The sequence below is a fragment of the Corapipo altera genome, unplaced genomic scaffold (genome assembly GCF_003945725.1).
Source record: "Corapipo altera isolate COAL_440 unplaced genomic scaffold, ASM394572v1 22b, whole genome shotgun sequence".
Lineage (NCBI taxonomy): Eukaryota > Metazoa > Chordata > Aves > Passeriformes > Pipridae > Corapipo > Corapipo altera.
The window spans coordinates 22,704,140-22,716,761 of NW_020884876.1; the positions used below are offsets into that span (position 1 = coordinate 22,704,140).

The 12,622-nt window shown below is 41.8% G+C and overlaps 1 protein-coding gene across 1 annotated transcript in view; it reads right to left on the reverse strand.

Moving 5' to 3' along the window:
- MCUB (mitochondrial calcium uniporter dominant negative beta subunit) overlaps nt 1-10,970 on the reverse strand; it is a 46,411-nt gene extending 35,441 nt beyond the window's left edge. The window contains exon 1 of the mRNA XM_027636257.1: nt 10,765-10,970. Within this exon, the coding sequence (XP_027492058.1) occupies nt 10,765-10,860 (96 nt within the window). The 5' untranslated portion in view covers nt 10,861-10,970. The remainder of the gene's footprint in view (nt 1-10,764) is intronic.
- Nucleotides 10,971-12,622: the final 1,652 nt, after the last annotated feature.

Here is a 12,622-nt window from a genome sequence, read left to right on the forward strand (position 1 = left end):
GAGCACCACAAAGGCCAAGAGCAGTACCTAGGGGTTTGAATTCTAAATGTTATAAGACATTCAAAATTTTTAGCAGCGTATCTGCATCAGCATTTTTGTTTAAGCCTTTTAATAACTTTTGATAGCATCTACCTTATTATGTTACCATATGCAGTTACTTCTTTCATTAGTTATGAATATTCATAACTTGCACAAAAGCTTTCATAATATGGCAGGAAACTATTAACTACTGATAGTTAATACCAAGTGAGACAAGATAAGCTCTAATTGTTAGTGGTAGAATGCATGGTTTTACTTTCCAACAACTCAAAGCCGTATTTGTATTTGAATACCAATGAGATTACAGATTAAAACAATGAGTTTTCATCTGCTGGTTCGGGGGAATCCCCAAAGACAGTTGCATCCCTGTTCATGAGAAAAGTAACACAGCCATTGCAGCAAGAAAGGTAAACAACTCAAGAAAACAAGCTACAGTATGTGCTGCATTATGAAATGCTGAAGACCAGCACCACTGTGATGGTTTGCTTAGATTACAATTGTATCAGGGTCTGATTTATAGCAAAATATACTCAGTTTACACTTCCACTGCCATGAAGAACAGCTTGGGGTGAGTACTCCAAGGAGCATGCACGGTTTTACAGCTATAACTCAGTTTTAGGGCCTGGTTTATTTGATGTCTCTTTAAATTACTCCAGCTCAGTCATATTTCCAGTGTGCTTATAGTCACAGGGCACTGTAAGACCAAGTCTGAAACGTCAACCTTCAAGCAGCAATCTTTTAAGTATGCCTGATTTTATTATACCAGAAAAGCTACAAACACTGAGTGTTTGGCTTCTGATTAAAGCACACAGATGTAAATACGAATTTAGTTTCATATCCTATAGCATATCAAACTCTATGGCTTCAGATAAATAATGTTATTTAAAATTATTACAATAAAGAACACTGAAGAATGCCTTCACAGCCAACAGATTGAAATGGGTGGAAAAAAGGTAGACAACTCAGTACAGCAATTTCAGTCCCTGCACATTAAATTGGGACTAGCTCCAGCTCGACAAAAAAAAATAGTGTTACCTGCCTTACAAAAACCTGCTTTTGCCTGAAAGCCATCGCAGCTAGGTGAGAAACTGTACCAGGTAGAACTGACTGCCAAAGGTACTACTGTGGTGCCAGTGCTTGGGAATACACTCTGGCAGGAATCTTGTCTCAAAATTTTTATTAGAACTTTGTTTAAATGAGTTTCAACTTACCCTGCAGCAGGTCATCTCCCAGGTCAACTGAGGGCAAAACCCCCAGGAACCTCCCTATTCCAAACCTTCACAGCCTCTTTGTGTGGCACCTTTAGCAAGGCTTACACTTTGCGATATTACAGAAAACACGTTATGGCTTTAAAAAACTTTTCCAAACCAACAAGCAAACTGCCAAAAGGTGTGCCACAAACATATGTAACATGATGCCTGAATAGTTCAGGACTCATTTAAAAGCAGTCTTTGGGAAGGTGCTAGTAGGAATCCAGGATATTGCCAGCAGCATATAAGATTAAAAGGGAAGCGCAAACTAAAAGCAAAGGTCCATCTAACACAGATGCCATGATTCAGCCCTATACTGTATTTGGTTACTGAGCACAAAGGCTCCTCACAAAAGAGCTTCAATGACTTGATTCAGTTTTCCTGTTTCAATAGTTTGTGGTCATCCAGCAGTCAAATCGAAACAGGGGAAGGTAGAAGAGATACACTCACCCTCTCGCCTCTGGCAGCAAAAGAAAAGAGACTGCTCAAGATCACTATTTGCCGTGTTTCCATTCCCTCCCTCCCTAAATTTAAGAGACTTTCTGCTTTTAGTTAAAAATATTAGCATGAGTGTTGCTCTGGAAAAGTATTTACAGAGCTGGGAAGTCATGATCTCAGTGTAAACTTTAAAAATTAATACTGTCTTTTAAGAAACTGGTGTGTTAACTTCCTGGTAGTTTTATCTGGAATTTTAAAATTCTGAAGAGCTGCAGAGATAGAGAAGAGAGGGGCCAATCCACTGAGAAGCTAAGATAAACTCTCCATCTTGCTATTTCAAAGGTACCTGGTCTACCTAAAACACATCAGCTGTACAGACCAGGTACATGGCTCTTAGGCAGTTGCTTTAAGTTTCAACTAAGTTAATAGTGTTGAGATCCTTGTCTTCCAACACTCAGCTGATTCAGTATTGCCATCCTTGGGTGCAGCATTCAGGTCAGCAAGACTCTTAACTTTGACTTCTCACACAGGATTACTTTTATTAGACATAATTCTTCTATTTGGCTTCTATTTTTGTAATTACTTTCATTTTACTGATTGCAAACAATTCTTTTATCTAATTTCCTTATCTAGAGCAAGGCAGAAACAGATAGTATCTGTAGAAAAGGAAGATGTACTGCCACATACCCCAGGCTAGCCAAAATCTCTGCCCCACTCCCAGATGAATCATCACTTCAGCTCCCAGCTTCTATGTAGCTCAGCCTGGAGATTAGCCCACAGCCACACAAATCCTCCCTCCACCCCTGTCAGTGAAACCTTCAGAGGGGTCCGAGCTGCAAACCCATGTTTATGCTAGGTTTGCTCCTTGGATCAGGAATCCTGTCATGACTATGTCTCATATCAGGGATTCTAGCTTAGAGGGGCTGGAAGAGGAGCAGCTGAGGCCACAGAGGTCCTTAGGAGCATAGGTGCTGCTGCATCCAAGGAGCTTGGCACCTTTATAATTCTATTTCAAACAAACACATAAAGGTGTTTTATAAAATAAGTCTTTCTTCCACAGATAGCACAATGTTCACAGATCTGCTGTCACAGACAGAGAGTGGTTGGTTCAAAAAGCAAGTACAGAATATAAATAAAGAATAGTTTGCATGAGAAGGTACAGAGAAGGTCAGGTCAGGCCCTAGAAAAAAGAAACCTCAAACAAAACCATAAGAACATTGTTCTGTGAACAGTATGGCATAAACTCTTCAAGTACAACCAGTGACTACAGTCATACACTCATTTTGGAGTTTAAGATTGGAACAGGTTGCCCAGAGAGGTTGTGGAGTCTCCCTCACTGGAGATATTCAAGAACCATCTGAGTGCAATCCTCTGCCATGTGCTCTAGGATGATCCTGCTTGGGCAGGGAGGTTGGACCAGATGACCCTTCCAACTTCACCCATTTTGTGATTCTGTGATCTTCTCCTTACCACAGCACTCCGGCCAAAGTCATACCCTCATGATATATTGAGTTTGATATGCCAGGAAGAAAAGCAGTGTAATTTTTCCACTACTCTGGTAAACATACGAGACATTTAAAAATGCTTTAGTGATCTCTAAATCAATTTCATGATGCCTTTACTATAGTTTTAGGTAACAATGCTGGGAAGATGAAATCACCACTTACTTTGCAGATAAACAAAATATTTCTTAAAAGAAGATAATTTATTTCTCTTCATCTGACTAGAAAGTGAAGACTGAACTAATTTTGATCTAAAATGACTAGACAGTAAATGTGAAAATAATTGCCTCAAAATTGTTTATGAGGTAGAAAAGTAGATTATATCTTGCCTGTGTATGATGTACTCCATTTTTCTGTCTTTTTGAAGATGTGCTGCCTGTGCTTGTGATGATAAATGCAACTTTTTTAAAGGTACGAATTTCACATTTTTAGAGTAAACATCTTTTTTCCATTTCAGTTTGAGGGACTCCTGAATGTTTCCTTATCAGTAACGGGGGAGGTTGTGCTTGCCAGTTCTCATCACACAAGCACAAAACTATTTGTTTATGCATGCACTAACTGCTGACACCTCACAGGGCCACTTGCTTACCCCCACAGCCTCACTTGAACAAAGGGGAATTAGTTTATGGACTATAAAAGCTACCATCCTTAGTAGGCAAGCAGCCAACCAATGTTCATTTTAACTTCTGTTCCCTTCTTCAGCTGCTGTGCTACAGAGCCATTCCAATATGAGAGATTTATTTCACCAGTGATGGATCAGATCTTCAGAGTATAGATCCACACTTTCCCAGCACTTGGGGGTCATGGACTCGGAGTCAAGCATTCCCCATAAGCAATCTATCCTCACCATGATCACACCAGATTCCTCAAGCACTGTATCAGTCACAAATGGGTGTACAGCAGTACTGTTACAGACCAAGCCACTCTTCACATACTGCAGGAATTAAAAGACCAGTCTTCCTGGCAAACACAAAGTCTATTTGGGGACAGCATGTATGAATACCTGCATTGGATAGCAGGTATTTCAAGATGATCCTGGACTCATGTGTCAGCTGAGAATGGAAAAAGTCACAACAAATAACTTGCTGGGGCCTGAAAACTGTTGTCCTCCTGGCCTCCCTATGCAAGTTCATAGACCAAACAGTTTAGTTTAATTAGCCTGGGATACAGTAACTACACAGTAAACAGTCTGAAGAGTGGTAAAAGGTACCTCATGAAAGGCCACCTATTCCCCTTGCAAACCTAATCACCAAGTTATTACACAATACCTTGACAGTAAGACAGAGGATGAGGCAGCAACACAGAGAACCTGTCTCTCCCTTTCATCTTTCTGGAAAAGAGCAAAAGAGATGAAAAACCAACCCACAGCAAGAGCTGCTGCTACATGCCCTTAAGAGGCATTTAATTAACATCATAATATAAAAAGGCACAGAAGTAACCATGAAACACGTCTAGGCTCAGAAGAGCTTACTGCCTTCTCATATGGATGTAGGAACTGCCCCACCAACGAGCAACCCAATGAGAAATTCACCTTTGATGCTGTTTTATAAGTACGTCATCAGGGTGAAGATGACCCTAGAGAAAGTAAGCCCTACTCAAACCCAGATATTCCATTAGTTTTCCTTCAGCTCCTTTCCCCTCAAAAGGAAGTGGGGAATGAGTATTTTACTGTTTAGCTAGATGTTGAGAACAGGTGTACTGTTTGCTTCCTCTCTGATGCCAAAAACGTTACTGTGTAAGAAGTACTTCAGAAGGTGAAACCCTCACCACAAAAAAACAAAAAACAAAAACCAACTAATCAAAAACCCCCAAATCTCTATTTCCATTCCCCTCCTCTCCCACCCCTTCAGAAATTATGATATTTTAAACTCTAAAATAGGGTCTACATTTTTGCCTTATAAGCTTTAAAACATAAAAATGTAAAAAGAAAAAAGAAAAACAGAGGAGACTCATATTCTTAAAAGATACTACAGGTTTCTCAACAGCATTAAGTACTCAGCACTTCAGTGATTTGTGGTAAATCTTCAGAGCATCTAAGACACTTGCAAAGCAATTTCCTCAGACATCCTCTAGAGGTTTAGTTTCGGGGGTTTTTTACAGGTACATAAAGACTGTGAGCAAAGGCCTTGCTCAGAGTGCTAGAAGGAACAGAGCCAAACTTAGATGTTCTTCATCTCATGAGCAACGAAAAAATTACTCACACTTACAACACTGTTTGTATGACCACGGCATCCACTACAAATGAAATCACAATATTGTTTTCTGCCATCTGCTTCTCAACCACAGAGCACCCAATACAGCTATCACTTCATGGTATCACTATTTAAATTCCCATTCTAAATTAAAAAAAAACAACAAATACTGTCACTATGGTTACCAACGGGAAATTACATAAATTTTTATTTTCTTTTACTATAAGGCTGTTGCATATACCTGGAGTAATGTACTTCCCAACCTTTGGGAAGCACAGTCTGTTACTCCTATATCACATATGAGAAAGCTCCTCAAGAAGTTTGTTAAAACATTATACATATTCTGCTAGAGACAGTAACATCAGACCAGCATTTCGGTTTTAGGGTTTCCTTGCATTTTCTGCAGTACCACACAGCCTCTACTTAGCACACAAAGCTCCACCTTCTTTAAGCTTGTGATTCTGAAGAGTATGACCACCCTCTTTCCAGCCTTGCAGGAGCAGGTTTTCATTTCCTTTTCTTAGAAATTGCCATATTCGCACAACCACAAAAGACACTCATCTGGTGACAGAGTAGGCAAAGAGCATCCTAATATGCTATGCAAGGACAGTTGATTTGATCTACACATCTCAATTTGCTACTTTTCTGTCACTTGCCCCCTTGGAAAAGAACACTGACAATTTTGAGAAGTCATGATATTGATGACAGTTTCAAACACTGAGGCTGGTTATTAGAAATTTCATAAACCTCTAAGGAAATAAGTGTTTTGCAGGGAATTGTATATGCTCATACAAGGGTATTTCACAGCCCACTAAGTCACTACAGTATCTGTATAAAGAAGACACAGAAAAGCAGTACATGAGATTATCTGTAGAAGTACAAAGAAATTATGAACTTCTGTGCTATATCACATCTCTCTCCAAAAGTGTATTTATTAGTGAAAACGTAGCCAGCTGCCAGAGGAAAAGAGATGAAAGCAAATGACCATTCCCAATGCCATCCTGCTATTCTGCCACAGACACAATATCAAAAGCAAAAAAAGGAACTTGCTGAGACAGGCACATTTCCTACAGCAGAAGAGTCAGAGATCTTATAAATGTTTTTTTTTTAAAGCATTTATAAATTAGTATTTGTAAGAGTGAACAGTACTTCCACAAACAAACAGATTAGCAGTTGGTTGACACATGCCAGCATAAGCAGGAGGTTTCTTTTAGAAAACAAGACCTGGATCAACACGCTAACTTTTGTTGTGCAAGACTTTCAAAGGGAAGGAAAGACAAGAGAAAACATGTCCAGTGGCCACAAATTAGGCCCAGTTCTTGGCTCCAATTAGATATCAATTTCCAAAGGACATATGTAGGCTGAAAATACAAAGGAGCGACTTAAACCACATTTGTGTGAAATATTCAGCTGCACGAGACACTCAATGACAATCTGCTTCTGTGTAGCTGCCTGGGATATCCTGGGATTGCTCCTTGGACAGAGAATCTTAGAAATCGCGGCAGCAGACTACATGCAAGAGAGAAAGAGGCAAAATAAAAAACCTAAATGAAAAACCACATTTCTAATCGTCCTGTGGCTATTGGGACACATTTAGATCATTCTGTATAAGACTATAAAACTGAAGGAAAATTGGATAGGTATAATGCTAGAAGAATTATGGTAATTTGGGCGTAAGAATAACCATAAAAACTAACAGGAAGGACAGGAAAAAGTTCAAGCCAGTCTGAGGAAAAAACTTGGTAGTCAAAAACTTATCAGCTGAAAGCACTAAAAGAAACATTTTCGACAGATACGGATGACACTGGAAGCTGAAAAAAAGAAGCCCAAAAATAAACCCCCCTCTACTCTGCTTTCTGCAGATAAACCCAATGAGTCTCCTACTGGCTGCAATTTGCAAGTAGGAAGAAAATTCCCCTCAGCAACAAGCATATGCGATATCCCAAGTGAGGAAGAAGGCAAATCCGTAATTTTTTCACAGAAGCCTCTGTAATTTGATCCTGCCAGCTTACACACAATCTTTCCCCTTAACACTGTATTCTAGAGGCACAATTTTAAGAGAATTTTGCACATAGAAATGGAACACATTCTGAATTAATGATGCTAAATAAACTTACATTTTGAAAACAAAGTTTTCCTGTTTTACTCCCATCATTAATACTTGTTCAAAGCAAGCCCTGCCTTTTGCAGAGGAAATGTCACCACTCCAGCACCTTCACACAGGATAGAAACAGTTTTAGTTGGACACAGGGTTATGTGACTGCAAAGAAACCTAGTTTTAAGCTGAGAGAAACCGTGTAACCCAGACTTCATTTTCCATGGCTGCCACCCATCCCAACCGATGTGGGCATGCTGGCAGAGACCTCCATACCATGGACTAAACTTAAAATCTCACACATACGAATGGCCATAAAAAGAAACACAATTTTACATCAGCAGGATTCAGCACTACAGAAAAACTAACTAGAACCATCTGAAAAAAAATAAATTAAATCCAATCCCTTGAATATTTCCTGGCTTAGAAGGTTTATGAATTAAACCAAATTCCAGCAATTAAAAGTTTTGATTTGGTGTTAACACATGTATTCTCCACTGTGATATGGTGAGGGGAGATTTTCCTCAGAGAGAGTAGTGCAAGCAGGGCATTTCTTTCAGTCAGAGCTGAAGGAGTTAAAGCGTGCAAGTGAAGAGGAAGCGAAAGAGCTGGCAACCTTTAGGTTTTATCACATGCAAAATAACTGCAGCATTACAAATCTACAACTCCAGTAAAATGAACTGCACCCTTTTGGGAACAAAGCTATGTGTAGCAAGAATGCCTGTCCAAAGAACACAATATAATACGCCTCAGTTTGAAAAACTGCCTAAACCTTTTCTCTTTTGCATATAGCTTGCTGTCCAGATTTCTAACATACTCTTGTCAAAGCAGCAAGCTCAGGACATCCCAGGCAACTAGAGTCTGTCTAAGCACTGAACACTTTATATACAAAAAGATCCACATAACAGAAAACTCAATTTTACAAAATAAAGAAGAATTTGTATAAGCATCACTCCAAAGGCAAAGCATTTAATCACAGCCATAGCAGAAGTTGTAGATTTTGTTTAAAAGTGGAGCTGAGACGCTAACAATTAAGATACAGCTCCTTAGGACAGCAATCCTTGCTTTTACAGAAAAAAAATTACAGCAAATTAGCAGTAATGGTTTGTTTCTCACCACAGCATTGTATTTATTAGTCAAAACCACAGCACACAAATACACTGTTTACTTACACACCTGCCCATCCACACAGCAATACTTCAGTATCTCAAAGTATGTGATGACAAAGTACCCAAAGAACCCGTGCTGTAACCTTGCATAGCCACTGAAGCACCACCTCCAGCTTTACAAATGGAAACCTTCACTCAAGGCCCCAAAATGTACATGGGCAGACTGATTCTCATTATGGAATAAAGCATGAAACAAGCTGAAGAGTGCAGCCCATAATGGCTCCAGACCATGCCAAACACTAAGGCAACAAGTGACCAAGCCTTGCTTTCCTCAGTCCTGCACAAGCACTGCAACCTTTCCTTCCTGAGCTAGAGGTAAAATATTTGTTTAACCAAATAGCAGTGGCAAGCAGCAGAGACAGCAACACAGAACAGCAATGGTGTAAAAAAGTGAAATGATCACAACAGTGCCTGCACTGGATGAGATGTATGCAATCTGATGTTCTGCATTACATCAAAATACAAAGACCTAAATAACTGCAATAACAATTGGAACATTTTGTTTTTAAATTTAATAGGTTGAAATTACATCTACAGTTCATTCATTTAAAGTTTATGAGAACAAATATTTTAACTGCCTGAAAACAGTAAAGGGGAAATCAGTAAACATGCTTCATTAACTATCATGCCAGCAACTGTGTAGGAAAACTGGATCTATCAACTGCATCTATAAAAAGAAGTGTATATTAATTTATTCCAAAAATTTCCATTTAAGAAATAAACCAAATCTTGTATTAAACACTTTTCCCAATTAGATTTTTCCTCAGTATTACAACATCTCTCTGCTTCATCTATCTGGTGCAAGAATTTAATTCCCAAGTCACATCACTATCATGTTCCATCCCACGAAGTAACAGAGACAATCATTTTTCTGCTCTTTCCTACAATGACAGCACTGCCAAAGCAAGAGCTTTTCCTCCTCCTCCTCCTCTCATTTTTGGTGTCTCTTCTTGAAGCTTTACCAGCTTTCAGTCTCATTTTAGAGCCTTAGAAAAGCACGAAGCTTGTCTGCAAAGCAGTACCCTGGAGAAGTCAGAGGTGACAAACTGAATAGGTAACTGTTAGTGTGCTATAAGAGTGTAAATGCTCTGTGAGCTGCAAGATGTTTTTAGCACACCTTAGAAGATCAAGGAGGCTAAATCAATATTTATCTTAAATGTCCTCATATACACTCATGACAAAGCAAAGAAGGGCTATTCGCATTAACAGAAGAGAGGCAAATTAGTGCAAGGTAATTTAGTACAAGGGGGTTTTAACAGTTTGAGAAAAAAATATTAGGAAAAAGTAGATAGTTCATTTTGCGCAACTCCTCAACTCCACTCGCCACCGCAGGTGTCGAGACACAGGCTGTGGAAGCTGCTCAGTAACATGCCCCAGAGCGCCCTGGGCTTCCTTGCGTGGATGTCACGCCACACCCAGGCCACTTCCTTGCTATGGGTGGGCGGCAGACACCCGGGACAGGGTTTTGTTCCGTCTCATCACAGCGATGTTTCCTAGCGTCTCTATCAGTAAAAACAATAATGAACGATTAAACTGCCTCCTCTCCCGCTAGGCAGTCGTTCAGGACTATTAACACCACACCGTTCTAAATGCCAGCAGATCTTTAAAGTCATTGCGCCTTCATGCTTCCTATTCACAGGACCTCTGGGACTTCCTAAAGCCACGAGAAGCTCAGAGGCAGGTGGACTCCAGCGTACACGGCAGCACCACGACAGCCCGCAAGGAAAACTTTTTTTTGGCGCTCCCGTTTTACTTCCCGCTGTTTACAGCGGCAGCCTGTGAGTCACCCACTGTTCTCCAACCAGCCCGGGGCACGGGCCCCCAGCCCGGCCGGCGCTGCGGCTCCTCCCGCCGCCTGAGCCACCGCCGCCCCGGGGAGCGAGGCAGCGGCGGGACGGCCCCGCGGCGGAGCCTCTCCGGCCCCAGCCCCGTAGGGCTGACAGTCCCCCCAAGTTTTGTCCCTCTTCCCGGGGGGAAGGCGGGCGAGGGGCCAGCAGGCACGAGGGGCAGTTCCGCCTCTTTCCGCCGCTGTCCCGCGGGGAACATCGCCCGCCGCCCGCTCCCTGCACCCCGTCTTACCTGAGGCGCCGAGGGCGACGGGCGGTCATCCCGCCTGCCCAGCGGCACCGGGAGCAGCCACTTGCTCCGCACCGCCCTCCCCAGCCCCGCCAGCATGGTCCTACACCTCCTCCTCCTTCTCCTCCTCCGGCCGGGAGCGGGCCGCCCGCGGGCGCTCCCGGCAGCGGCTCAGCCTCGGGGCGGGCGGCGCCCGCTCCTCGCCGGGCGTGGGCGAGCCGGAGAGGAGGTGGCTTGTGCGCTTTTCCTCTGCTCCTTCCCGCCCAGACCGCGGAGGGGCCAGGCCGGGCCGGACGGGGCGGTCCCGGGCAGCAGCGGCCCGCGTCTGTCGCTGTTATCGCGGTGGGCGAGGAGGCGGCCCCGCCGGGCCCAACCCACCGGCCCTCGGCTACAGGTGCCGGTCCCCCCTCTTCCTGTAAATGAGACTAAAATAGCCGTAATTGTCTGTCCTACCAGAACACCTGGCTTTTCTGTTGCTGAGCTATTGCCTTTTTTTTTTCCAAGAACACGACTATCGCTGCTCCTGGGTTTCAGTGAAATGAACACATTCCGGTGCCACAAAAATGATCAGCAAAACACAAAAGACGCTCGGAGTTTGCTATTTTACATGAGAGTTTTGTTTACAGCAGTAAAACAATTAGCAAGGCTTAACCCTTTCCTATTCAGTCGTTCGTTCGAGCTCACCTGTTTGATATCATCAACATGCCCATAAACACAGGTTTTCACTTTCAGTACAAACCACGGAAGTGCATCAGCCCCATGGCAGCAGATCAGGGAAACATAGAGGGAAGTGCTGCATTCCTCTGTTTCCTCTGCCTTTTATGATGTTCCTCCAAAGCAATGCTGCACAAAACAAAACACCTTTACCTGATGATGACAAAAGGATCTTAGCAAATGGGCTGTTGCAGATCTGAAAGTGTGTCACTATCACAGGAAAAAAATCCACATCTGATTGCACGCTTGATGGCTCTGAGGGACTAAATAAGACCCCATTTCTGTCCGTCTTCTGAGCTCTAGGAGAGAAACCTTAGGCAGCTAAGATCACACAGACATTCATTCACATTTTGGGGTCACTGTGATCTATTAAAGTGAATGTGATCCCAGGAAACAGCAGAAGAAGAGCAGCTGCAGTGTTAACAGGCAGTGATTCCCAAAGACAACAATTTGTGCTAGTCACAGTTAACATTTACCATAATTATTTACCCAAATTTTATTGGAGCAATTTTTCTTTAGCAAAAGTAAGAGTTAATTTCTCAACCTAGGTACAGGGAAGCCAGAGTCCTTTTCCTCATCCTCTGACTTGTTTCTTCCATCACAGTACTTTTAATGCTTCCTTGTTTGTTCACAGGTATCTTTCCAGAGCTGGAGGGTAAGGGAGAGAGAGCAGAAAAATTTTGATGACAAAACTTAAATGTTCCCCAGTAATACCAAATCTACAGCAGACATTTTGAAGTTCTCCCTCTAAGGTTGTCCTCCTTCAGTCACTGATTTCCTACTACTACTTCCAGCATACTCCTGGAACAAAATTTTCTAATTTTCTAATTAAATTTTTCTAATTTCTAATAAAATTTTCTAATGCATCTTACTTGAAAACCAATAGCTAAAGGTTTTTTAACTCTTGCATACCACAGTTCAAAATAGAAAATGGAATGGAATAAAATTATTTTATACATCTTTTCAAAACCATGTCTATGCTGAAAGATTTATCTTGCATCTGGTGATGAAAAGCTGCTGCAAAATCTCTCCCCTTCAGCAGCAAACATGAGCTAAGATCTCAAGCCTTGCTTGAGGAACTGCCTTTACAAGTCATTAGTAAACAGCCTGAATTTTCCCCAAAGACACAAGAATGAAACCCAAACTT